Raw genomic sequence first — 12,645 nt, 5'->3', positions numbered from 1 at the left:
GGGCAAAAAGAAAATCAGGCTGGCTTCACACTTTTCCACACAGTAGAATGCAGAGGAACGATGTATTCAAAATCCTCAAGGAAAGGCACTGTGAGCTAAGAATTTTATAGCCAGCTAATTTATCACTGAATATAACAAAACTGGACAATAAAAGACAATAAGTCAACTAAAATTAGCTGAAAGGAGTGAAGAAATACACAAATTTTATTACTGCTCACAGAAAGAAGTTAACAGGTACCTGTAAAGAAGCAGATTAAGCATACTTTGTGAAATCACAGTAATAAATAATCAATAGAAAAAACAAACCTCCCAAATTATGATAATTAAAAATACAAAACAAAGAAAACAGCTGCAGTGAAATGTTTTCAAAGCTATGCAGATAACAAGTATACTGGTTCAAAAAAATGACAGAAACAAGATCAAACAAGACCAACATCTCTGTCTTATAAATAAATGTAAATAAATTAAACTCTCCTTTTAAAAGGCTGTTAGATTAAATTAATGGGAGTCAGGTAAGTCTGATAAGAAATTCACAACACAGAAAGGGAGAAGGCTAGAAAGAACCCTAAGGGGTTGGGTTGAAATTGGAAGTATCAATATGAACCTAAGGGCTTTATATATGTATATATACACAGACAGAAATGGTTATAGATGTATATATTTGCGTGTGTGTATGTATGGATAGGTGTGTGTTTGTACACATACATAGACTGTAATCACACAGACACACACACACAAGCATTTACCAGCTCTGTCCCCTAAGATGTCCTAGAAGAAATAACACTTTAGTAGCAATGATCATACTAAACTCCCAGATTTCACTTTCAAAATACCATCCACCACTATCATCAGTCAAGCATCCTTAAAGAAGTGGCCACTCTGAGAACTGGGACAGGGAAAGTACTTGAGTCTCCTAAGAACACAAGCATGAAATCTGTCATGAGGAAATAATGAACTGATCCATGTTGAGAACATCTTTCATAACAAAAGCCCTGTCATCTTTAAGACTGTCAAGTATATGAGATAGGGAAAGACTGAGGGCCTATTCCAGACTGATGGAGAATGACGAGACATGAAAACTAAATGCAGTGCATATTCTTGGAGAGTTTCTTGGACCACAAGGAAAAAAGCAGGATTTTTTGAATGGTTGTTAAAATCTGGAATAGTTCCACAGTCTCATGCTTTTTGGTGGGGTCTTTATCTGATTTTGGAATCAAGGTAATGCTGGCTTACATAGAAAGAGTTTGGAAGTTTTCCTTCCATTTTGATTTTTTGAAACAGCTTCAGCAGAATAGGTATTAATTCTTCTTTAAATGTTTGGTAGAATTCCCCTAGGAAGCCATCCAGCCCTGGACTCTTGTTTCTTGGGGAGATTTTTGATTACTGCTTCAATTCCCTTGCTGGTTATGGGTCTGTTCAGGTTTTCTATTTCTTCCTGTTTCAGCTTTGATAGTTTATACGTCTCTAGGAATGCGTCCTATTCTTCCAGATTGCCTAATTTGTTGGCATATAGATGCTCATAGTTTGTTCTTATAATTGTTTCTATTTCTTCGGTGTTGGTTGTGATCTCTCCTCTTTCATTCATGATTTTATTTATTTGGGTCCTTTATCTTTTCTTTTTGATAAGTCTGGCCAGGGGTTTATCAATCTCATTAATTCTTTCAAAGAACCAGCTCCTAGTTTTGTTGATCTGTTCTATTGTTCTTTTGGTTTCTAGTTCATTGATTTCTGCTCTAATCTTTATTATTTCTCTTCTCCTGCTGGGTTTAGGCTTTATTTGCTGTCCTTTCTCCAGCTCCTTTAGGTGTAAGGTTAGCTTGTGTATTTGAGACCTTTCTTGTTTCTTGAGAAAGGCTTGTATATACGTCCCTCTTAGGACCACCTTTGCATCCAAAAGGTTTTGAACTGTTGTGTTTTCATTTTCACTTGTTTCCATGAATTTTTTAAATTCTTGGAATTAAAATAATTAAAATTCTTTTTTAATTTCCTCGTTGACCCATTCATTCTTTAGTAGGATGCTCTTTAGCCTCCATGTATTTGAGTTCTTTCCAAATTTCCTCTTGTGATTGAGTTCCAGTTTCAAAGCGTTGTGGTCCAAAAATATGCAGGGAATGATCCTCATCTTTTGGTACTAGTTAAGAACTAGTACATCCAGGATGTGATCTATTCTGGAGGATGTTCCATGCGCATTCAAGAAAAATGTGTATTTTGTTGCTTTAGGATGGAATGTTCTGAATATACCTGTGAAGTCCATCTGGTCCAGTGTGTCATTCAAAGACTGTGTTTCCTTGTTGATCTTCTGTTTAGATGATCTGCCCATTGCAGTGAATGGGGTGTTAAAGTCCCCTACTCTAATTGTATTATTATCAACGTGTTTCTTTAATTTTATTATTAATTGGCTTATATAATTGGCTGCTCCCATGTTAGGGGCATAAATATTTACAACTGTTAGATATTCTTGTTGGATAGACCCTTTAATTATGATATACTGTCCTTCCTCATCTCTTATTAACAGTCTTTGGTTTAAAATCTAACTTATCTGATATAAGGATTGCCACCCTAGCTTTCTTTTGATGTCCATTGACATGATAAATGGTTTTCCACCCCCTTACTTTCAATCTGGAGGTGTCTTTGGAGACGGCATATCGATGGGTCTTGCTTTTTTATCCAATCTGATACCCTGTGTCTTTTGACTGGGGCATTTAGCCCATTTATATTCAGAGTAACTATTAAAAGATATGAATTTAGTGCCATTTATTACCTGTAAAGTCACTGTTTCTGTATATTGTCTCTGTTCCTTTCCAGTCTGTTACTTTTGGGCTCCCTCTCTGCTTACAGGATCCTTTTTAATATTTCTTGTAGGGCTGCTTTGGTGATGGCAAATTCTTTTAGTTTCTGTTTGCCCTGGAAGCTTTTTATCACTCCTATTTTGAATGACATCGTAGCTGGATAAAGTATTCTTGGCTGCATATTTTTCTCATTTAGCACCCTGAATATATCATGCCAGTCCTTTCTCGCCCACCAGGTCTCTGTGGATAGGTCTGCTGCGAATCTAATGTTTCTACTCTTGTAGGTTACAGACCTCTTGTCCTGAGCTGCGTTCAGGATTTTCTGTTTCTGAGATTTGTAAGGGTTCTCTGTGCCTCCTGGATTTTGATGCCTGGATCCTTCCCCAGATTAGGGAAGTTCTTCATTATAATTTCCTCTGATATACCTTCTGCCCCTCTCTCTCTTTCCTCTTCTTCTGGAATCTCAATTGTTCTAATATTGTTTCATTTTATGGGATCATTTATCTCTCGAATTCTCCCCTCATGATCCAGTAGTTGTTTCTCTCTCTTTATCTCAGCCTTTTTTCTCTACCATTTTGTCTCTTTATCACTAATTCTCTCTTCTGCCTCGTTTATCCTAGCAGTTAGAGCCTCCACTTTTGTTTACATCTCATTAATAGCCTTTTTTATTTTGACTTGATTAGATTTTAGTTCTTTTATTTTCCAGAAAGGGATTCTCTAATGTTTTCTATGCTTTTTTTCAAGCCCAGCTAGTATCTTTATAATCATTATTCTGAACTCTAGTTCCAACATCTTACTTATATCCACACTGATTAGGTCCCTGGCAGTCAGTACCACCTCTTGTTCTCTTTTTGGAAGTGAGTTTTTCTGTCTTGTCGTTCTTGCAGAAAGCGGTCACTTTTCTATTTGTAGAGTTGCATCTATTCTTCTCTTAGATCTCCGGTTGAGTTCACAGGTGTTCAGAATGATCTGATAGCTATCTAGCTGAGTTCCCGGGACCAGATGAAACTAAGGTCTCCTACTTCTCTGCCATCTTGGACTCCTCATCGACAATGTGAATTTAGGTAAAAAAAAATCATTCAATAGGACAAGAAGATCTTTTAATAATAAACTTATAATTCTTCATTAAGATAAAATTGATGTGAATATGCACCAAATAACATATCATGAACATTTCAAAAAGCAAAAACTATGCAGGTAGAAGAGGAAACAAAAACATCTTAACAGCCAGAAACTTTAATTCTCTTAGTGTCCGTAAGAGAGCAAATGGCCAAAAAATTAAAGATGACATTTTGCACACATGCAGAATGGCACACTTTAAGATTATTTATTATAGCATTGTGTGTAATATCAAATATTAGAAACATTCTTTATGTTTACCAATAGGAAGCTCATTAAATACCATATTATAGTACATACATAAGTATGATGCACCTAGAAAGGAAGCTTATCTTGGAAGAGTCCCAAGATGTACTGCTAAGTAAAAGGGGGGGAGGGGGAAGCAAAGAACAGAAGCAAGCTATATGCTACCTCTGCTTTAAAAAGGAGGGGAAAATAAGAACCTATATTTGTATTCACTCTTACCTGAATAAAGAAACTACTAACTGTGGTTACCTAAGAAACTAACAACTGTGGTTAGTGAGATTGGGCAAGACTGGGTAGATGGGAAAGAGGGTTTTCACAGTATAACTCTCTGTTCTTTGGTTTTTGAACCAGGTGAATGTATTAGTTATACAATGAATTACATTAAAAGTATTTTTTAAAGTAAGCAAAAATTAAGGCATAAAAGAGTTAAATTACATAACCAGTAATGTACATTAATGTGTTTTAAAAACTAGTAGTTTTACTCCAATATTAATTTTCCTTTCTTACACAACAAATCCCTGAATTCTAACTAGACACAAGATTGTACAGAATAACAGCAACATTTCCCAGCTTCACTAGCATCTAGGTATAGGCAAATGACTAAGTTACAGCAAATGAGTTGTAAGAGTGATGAGGGAACAGAAGGCAAGCTGAGAACAAAGCAGAAACTGACACCCCACAACCCCCCCACCATGGGATGTATGTGACATTCCTCAGGCACTCCTGGCTGCCCTAAAGGACAAAGAAATAGTTAATCTATAGATACCACAATCCTGCAAGACTTAAGTCTCCCTCAGTTTGCAAATGTCTTAGCAGTTTACAAGAACAAAGCATTTCTATCAATAACCTGGGTTCCAGAAGGGAATGTAAATACAACTAAATGTCTTACAACCCACAGACCATAGACAGAAACTTCTAGGAATCCAGGAAGTTCCCAACTATCTTCATGTTAATACCTTACTAGAGGGGTAAACAACCTTAACTTGACAATGGCCAGGCCTCTGGTATCCTGAGTCCTCTTTAAGATATGAAAGTATTTTCTCAACCTCCCTTTTTCCTCACCTTCCCCCAACGCCATAGTATATAATTAGCCACCCCTCACAACCCGGGGCAGCAACTCTTTCTGCCCACGGGTCCTGTCCCCGTTCTTTAATAAATGACCATTTTGCACCAAAGGGATCTCAAGAATTCTTTCTTGGTCGTAGGCTCCAGACTCCACCCCACTGAACCTCACCTATATTCCACAACCTCATCAAGAGGAGAGAAGGTGTGAAACTTAGTCACGCCCTTGAAGGGAAGAGACATGCCATGAACTTCTCTTTTTTCCCTCCTTACTACTGATGGAATTTTTGAATATGGGTGAGGTTTGGTGGGGTAAGGTTTGGAGCTGACAACCAAGAAAGAATTCTTGAGACATCTTTGATGCAAAATGATGGTTTTATTAAAGAACAAGGATAGGACCCATGGGCAGAAAGAGACACTGCACCAGCATTGTGAGGGGTAGCTGATTATATACTTGGAAGCTGCGGGGAGGTAAGGAAAAGATAGGTTTTCAAAAGAATTTTCAAATGCTAAAGAGGACCTAAAGGATACTGGAGGCCTTGCCATTGTCAAGTTAAGGTTGTTTTCCCTCTAATAAGACATTAACACAGTTGGGAGCTTCCTGGAGGAACATTATATTCTGCCTACCTCAAGTATTTGTGAATGGGCTGCAGATTCTAAGGACATTTAATTTTATCTGCATTTCCTTCTGGAAGTTAGATTATTGATAAAAATGCTTTTTTTCTTGTAAATCACTAAGACATTTGTAAACTGAGGGAGACTCATGTCTTGTAGGACTATAATCTCTATAAGTTAACCATTTGTTTTTCCTTCCCTTAGCTTTAGGGCAGCTAGGAGTGCCTGAGGAATGTCACACATATCCCACGGGGGGGGGGGGGGGNGGGGGGGGGGGGGGGGGGGGGGGGTGACTGGGTTTGTGGGTGTCAGCTTGTGTTTTGTCCTTAGCTAGCTTTCTGCTCCCTCATCACCACCAACTGAAACTCAGATGTGGCAGTAATCAATCTAACCATATGGATGAAGGCAACATCCTAAGGAAAGCAAGGCACAGAGATAAAAGCATTCTGGGTCCTTGACTTGTGAAGGCATGAAATCAGCCCTGAATTATTTGTGCTTTGCCAGCTATGTGAGAGAGAACTAGACTTGTTTAAGCTATTGTTAATTTAGGTTTCTATTATAACAGCCAAACTATATCCTCATAGAATACATGAACTCATACAAATATCTATATATTAAGCCCTTAATAAAATCTACAAAGTGAAATAAGATGTTATCTGATTACAGTACAATAAACCTAGAAACTATTAACAAACCCAAAATTAAAAAAAATAGATACATAAAAAATTTCCCTTAAAACAACTTTTGAGGAAAAACTCACAATTGTATAATACTTACAAACTGACAATAATGAAAACCTACACAAAAGAAACAATGGGACCCTGATAGAGCCGTGGTCAGAGAAAAAAAAGAGCAGTCTTAAATACTTGTATTAATAAACATAAATATGTTAATAAATATAAAAATGAAAGTAAATAAAGCATCCAACTCAAGAAATTATAAGAAGCTACATAAAACATAATTTTAAAAGATAAAAGATAGAAATTAGTGAATTGTTAATCAAAAACAGGAATAAATCTAAGAGTTGGTTCTTAAAAAAAAAGAGAGATAAATCCATTATCTAGTTTAATCAAGAAACAAGAGGGAAAGCTCAAATAAATAAAATAAGAAAATAAAGACACAGAAGTGTAGGGGCCAAGAACAGGCCAACCCAAGATGGACCATTTTGGCACAAACATTATTTTGAGTAAAAAAACGAACAAAACCCCAGCAGATACAGGAAAATCTCTTTACCTCCCCCTTAACAGCCAGCTTGTACCATGAAGAGAGCTATTAACAGAAATTGCTCTTAACCTAAGCAACTTACCTACATAGTAGGGCAACACTTGTTTTCCAAGTATCTCTCACCTTCCTGCTAATGGTCTTTCTCCCCTTTGTATCCTTAGACCCGACCTTCCTACTCAGCTCCTCGAAGCCTCATGTTGCCTCACAGTCTTCGGAATTTCCACCTCAGCATGGATTCCCTGAAGGTATGCTATTAAATTTGATTTTCTCCTGTTAATTCGTGTCATATTTATTTAGTCCAGCTAGAAGGACCTTGAAGGGAAGAGGAATACTTCCTCTCCAACAGAAGAAATTAAAAGAATGAAAAGCTATTTTAACCATCTGTGTATAAATAAACTTTCAAAAACCTGGGTGAGATGAACAATTTTCTAGGAAAAATAAATTAAAATTAGCTCTCCAAAAGATAGAAAATCAAAACAGACCATTTACCATATAATAAAAAGGCTGTACAATTAAGCTTTGTTCAAAGTATCAGGTTTAGATAGTTTACCAAAACTCAGGTGCAGGCCATTTCAATGTTTTTTTAATATCCCAGAACACATAAAAAGAAGGAATGGTCCCTAGCTTTTTAAATGAAATGTACATGATATTTATACCTAAAAATGAGAAAGAAAAAAAGCTACAGACCTATCTCACTTCCAAATGCAAAAATCCTAACTAAAATTTAGCAATAAAATTAGCAGTATATTAAAAGAATGACGTATTTCATGATCAAGTAGGGTTTATTCTGGAAATGTGAAATCAATATTATGAAATATTAACATAATTTATTGATAGATATTGGAAAAAATATTATTTTCACAGAAGCCGAAAAGGTATTTAGTAAAAATTCAATATCCACAGGAATGTGAATACTTCTTTAGTGTACACATATCTGCTTCTCTTACTCTTTCCTATATAGTGAATTACCAAACTGAGTTTTTTCCTGGATGATTTGGGAAAATTTTTTATTAGAATTCTTTACATCTGTCTGACATATAAATCAAGGATAGTTTTACCAGAATCTTTACTTTAAAAAAAAAAAAGATTTTATATATTTATTTGAGAGAGAGAGAGAGCATGAGCAGGGGGAGGGGCAGAATGAGAAGCAGACTCCCTGCTGAGCAGGGAGCCTGATGCAGGGCTCAATCCCAGGACTCCAGAATCATGACCTGAGCCAAAGGCAGATGCTTAACAGACTGAGCCACCCAGGCATCCCTAGAATCTTTACATTTTTATGTGTTCAAATATATCAATCTTTCCTCTTTTTTTTTTTTTTAAGAGAAAAAGTGTGTATGTGTGTGTGAGCATAAGGGGAGGGCAGAGGGGGGAGGCAGGGGGAGAGGGAGAGAGAGAAAAAATCCTAAGCAGGTTCTACACTCAGCAGCACAGAGCCTGAGGCGGGACTCAATCCCACAAGTCTGAGATCATGACTTGAGACAAAATCAGGAGTCAGCTGCTTAACAGACTCAGCCTTCCTGGTGCCCCTCAAACTTTCCTTTTACAGTGGTGAGAGAAAAATTCTCTAAAGGCCTGATATACAAGGGAAGCCATTTTAGATTTCCTTCTAAGTCAGCATGACTGTATATAAACTTTGTTCAAGCCAAAGCCTGATTTATGGCCTGCCATGCATGCATTGTCCATCTGGTTTGTGAATGAGTAGCCTAAAGGAAAACCATCTTGTCCTTGAGATATTGATCAATGCTCCTGATCCCTGAATTCCTGCCTATATGCTAATCTATAATCTTTTGAGTTTTTACAAGATGTAAAAAAGTATATAACCCTGTAAACCCGTTCATTCTCTGGAACACTTTCTTCCCTGCATTTCCCAGGTAGCTATCTTAATTTGAGCTCAAGTAAAACTAATTTTTTTTTTTTAATATTAGAGTTCTTTCTCTGGTAACTTTGCATCAACAGTAGATTCTAGATTTTGTGCCTTACTAAGAAAGGTCTTCTCCATTCTGAAACTATATAAAATATCATCATATTTTTCTTTATGTATTTAATATTTGATTTTCAAGTCTTTAATTCATCTGGCATTTATTTTGGAAGAAAGATTAGTGAAAGGTGCCAGTTTTGTTTTTTCTGCACAGTTGGCCTGTTCTCACATACCATACTGAAATTTTGCACCAATGATTTGAAATGCTAGCTTTTCCTAAACTAATTTCCATGATAGATTTGGGTTTATTTCTAGATTTTCCTTGTTCTACTGACTAGTATAATAAAAAGATAGTTATCAAAATTGTTTCAGTATCTGTACATTTATATTATCTTTTGATATTTAAAGATGGTCCAACTAATTTTTATTACATACTGAAATAATAAAATTTTTATATGGAAAAAACTTCTGAAATTAAGATAGAATTCAAAGAGAAACTATTTTATCAACTTAAAACTTTTTGAGAATGTATAACATAATAGAAAAAGGACACTTACAGGGTACCTACTGTGTTCAAAAACCTTGTGAGCAATAGAAGTGAAAGACATGATGTCATGTAAGCGAAGATTCACCAGGAGCTTCATTCAAGTAAGGGAGTCTGTTTGCTTACACAATCCGTGCTCATTCTCTCTACCTCCATTTTTCCTCACACACACTGTCTTTACTTTTTTTTTTTTTTAAGATTTTATTTATTTATTTTTGAGAGAGAGAGCGCGCGCGTGCGCACACAAGTGTTGGGGGGAGGCAGAGGGAGAAGCAGACTCCTTGCTGAGCAGGGAGCCCGACGAGGGGCTCAACCCCATGACCTGGGATCATGACCTAAGCCAAAGGCAGCTTCTTAACCAACTGAGCCACCCGGGCAACCCCACACACTGTCTTTACACAGTAAGTTTTCATCCTCTGTCTCTTTCTCACACATACTCACATGCATATGCTATTTTGTTAAACTTACACATACCTGTTTGATTTCTTTAACAGCCAAAGTAATTGAGAACAAGACTGCCTGACTAATGCTGCTCTGACAGGAAATGTTACAGGCTGATTTAGCTCCTTACATATATATTCCATTTCTTTCACCATTGTCCAACTGTAACCTGAAATGAAAGAAAGAAATTCAATTTTTCTACCTGGAATCCTAAAAGTCAGTTAAATAGAAAACTAAATTAAATTACCTATGAGTAGGTAATTTATAGGTATTTTATATAAAGTTCCATTTGGATTCAGAGTGAATTAAAATACCAATTAATAAATGAAAATAGTTTGAATGGAAAATAGAGACAAAAAATCAAGTCTAAAATCATGCCACAAGTGACCTAGAGCAAATTTAATAAAATATTAAAAAGGTTTTACTAATCTCTCAAGCACAAAAAAAGCACATTTTGACACTACATTTGTCTTAAAGATTCTAAGACTCTTTCCTTGTGCTATCTGCCTCATATATTTTTTTTTGAAGATTTTATTTCTTTGAGAGGGAGAGAGAGAGAAAGCGAGCTAGAGTGCAAGAGCAGCAGGAGAGAGAGAAGCAGACTCCCCGCTGAGCAGGAGCACAATGAGGGTTGATTCCAGGACCCTGGGATCATGATCTGAGCTGAAGGCAGAGGCCCAACCAACTGAGCCACCCAGGTGCCCCTATCTGCCTCATTAATATTCTCTGTAAACTTAGATTTTCAGGGGTATCTGGGCAGCTTAGTTGGTTAAGCATCTGCCTTAGGCTCAGGTCCTGATCTCAGGGTCCCGGGATCGAGCATTTCAGTCTCCGCACTCATTGGGGAGTCTGCTTGTCTCTCTGCTTCTCCCCTTGCTCATGCTTGCTTTGACTCTCTCAAATAAATAAATAAAATCTTTTTAAAAAGGTAAATAAGTAAACTTATATTTTCTATTGTGTTACTTAAGTATTTTTTCCAATAGGAAGATGTCTGCTAGGTAGTAGATGTTTAAGAAATAATTATCTTCATGATTAGTTTTTGGCTAGTCCAAACTATTTATACATTTTACCTAAAGTAGAAATAGTGGGAAAATGACTTTCATTATTTTTTTAATGATTTTATTTATTTATTTATTTAGAGAGCATGTGCACGAGTTGGGAGAGGGTCAGAAAGAGAGAGAGAATCCCAAGCAGACCATGCTTTTAGCATGGAGCATGACATGGGGCTCGATACCATGTCACTGAGATGATGACCTGAGCTGAAATCAAGAGCTGGTTGCTTAACTGACTGAGCCACCCAGGCGTCCCAAAAATGACTTTTATATATGGGTTTTAAGTCATGTTAAGAGACTGTGGAAAACACACTTGCCTGTTTATAAAAACTTTGGGAAAAAAATTTATATTTTGGGGGGCACCTGGGTGGCTCAGCTGGTTGAGCCACCAGCTCTTGATTTCGGCTCAGGTCATGATCTCAGGGCTGTGAGACTAAGCCCCTTGTCAGGCTCTGCACTGGATGTGGATCCTGCTTGGGAGTCTTTTGGTCCCTTTCCTTCTGCCCCTCCTCCCTTTCTCTCACTCTGTCTCTAAAAAAAATAAAGAAAAAAATTATATTTTCAAAATAACAGCCTCTATGGGGCACCTGGGTGACGCAGTGGGTTAAAGCACCCGATTCTTGGTTTCTGCTCAGGTGGTGATCTCAGGATTGTAGGACTGAGCCCCACGTTGGGCTCTGCACTCAGCGTGGAGTCTGCTTGAGACTCTTGCTCCCTCTCCCTCTGCCCCTCCCTTGCTAAATAAATAAATAAATAAATAACAGCCTCTATCAAAAACAGGCTGTAAAAAGTATTGGTCAATAAAGGAACATTTTTACAGAAAACTGATGTGGGGGTGCCTGGGTGGCTCAGTCATTAAGCATCTGCCTTCCGCTCAGGTCATGATCCCAGCGTTCTGGGATTAAGCCCCACATCGGACTCCCTGCTCAGCAGGAAGCCTGCTTCTCCCTCTCCCACTTCCCCTGCTTGTGTTCCCTCTCTCGCTGCCTCTCTCTCTGTCAAATAAATAAATAAAATCTTTAAAAAAAAAGAGAGAGAGAAGAAAACTTATGTGAATATGTTAGTTTAGCAGCTAAATTCCTCATGAAAGAAGGGCAATGTTTGCTTTCCTTGAAAATCTGAAAAACTGCATCTTTATAATTAGAAAAAGGGATTGCTAACAGAAGCTGTATTTACATGACTATAAACTTATAACTCTTTTCTAAATCTATGAAATAAGGGGTGCCTGGGTGGCTCAGTCAGTTGGGCATCTGACTCTTGATTTCTGCTCGGGTCGTGATCTCAGGGTTGTGAGATCTGACTCCATGCTCAGCATGGAGTCTATTTGGGATTCTCTTTCTCCCTCTGCTCCCACCCCGCCCCCCTTCACATGCATGTCCTCTCTCACTCTCTAAAATAAATAAATAAATCTTTAAATAAAGTCTATGAAATAAGAAGTAAGGAAGCATAAAGCACATGTTGGTAATGACAAGAGACCAATGGGAGAAAAGCAACCTGGACACATTCAACACCAAAATGACTTCAAAACCCAGATATGGTCTAATTTGGTTAAAGCCTGAGGTTAAGCCAGAATTATACTAAACAGTGACAAAAGGAATTTAGAATCAGTAAGGAAGTTACTAAACTGTTTCTAGT

At 37.3% G+C, this 12,645-nt stretch overlaps 1 protein-coding gene across 3 annotated transcripts in view; it reads right to left on the bottom strand.

The window, feature by feature from the left end:
• Nucleotides 1-12,645, bottom strand: part of FAM151B (family with sequence similarity 151 member B) — a 42,130-nt gene that overhangs the window by 12,797 nt on the left and 16,688 nt on the right. For all 3 annotated transcript variants that reach the window (XR_004624117.1, XM_019796391.2, XM_002916217.4), the window contains exon 5: nucleotides 9,992-10,127. Coding sequence is in view for 2 of the 3 variants with exons in the window: in XM_019796391.2 (XP_019651950.1) it covers nucleotides 9,992-10,127 (136 nt within the window). In the remaining variant the exon portion in view is untranslated. The remainder of the gene's footprint in view (nucleotides 1-9,991; nucleotides 10,128-12,645) is intronic.

The sequence above is a fragment of the Ailuropoda melanoleuca genome, chromosome 3 (assembly GCF_002007445.2).
Source record: "Ailuropoda melanoleuca isolate Jingjing chromosome 3, ASM200744v2, whole genome shotgun sequence".
Classification (NCBI taxonomy): Eukaryota; Metazoa; Chordata; class Mammalia; order Carnivora; family Ursidae; genus Ailuropoda; species Ailuropoda melanoleuca.
This window is presented reverse-complemented; position numbering and strand designations above follow the sequence as displayed.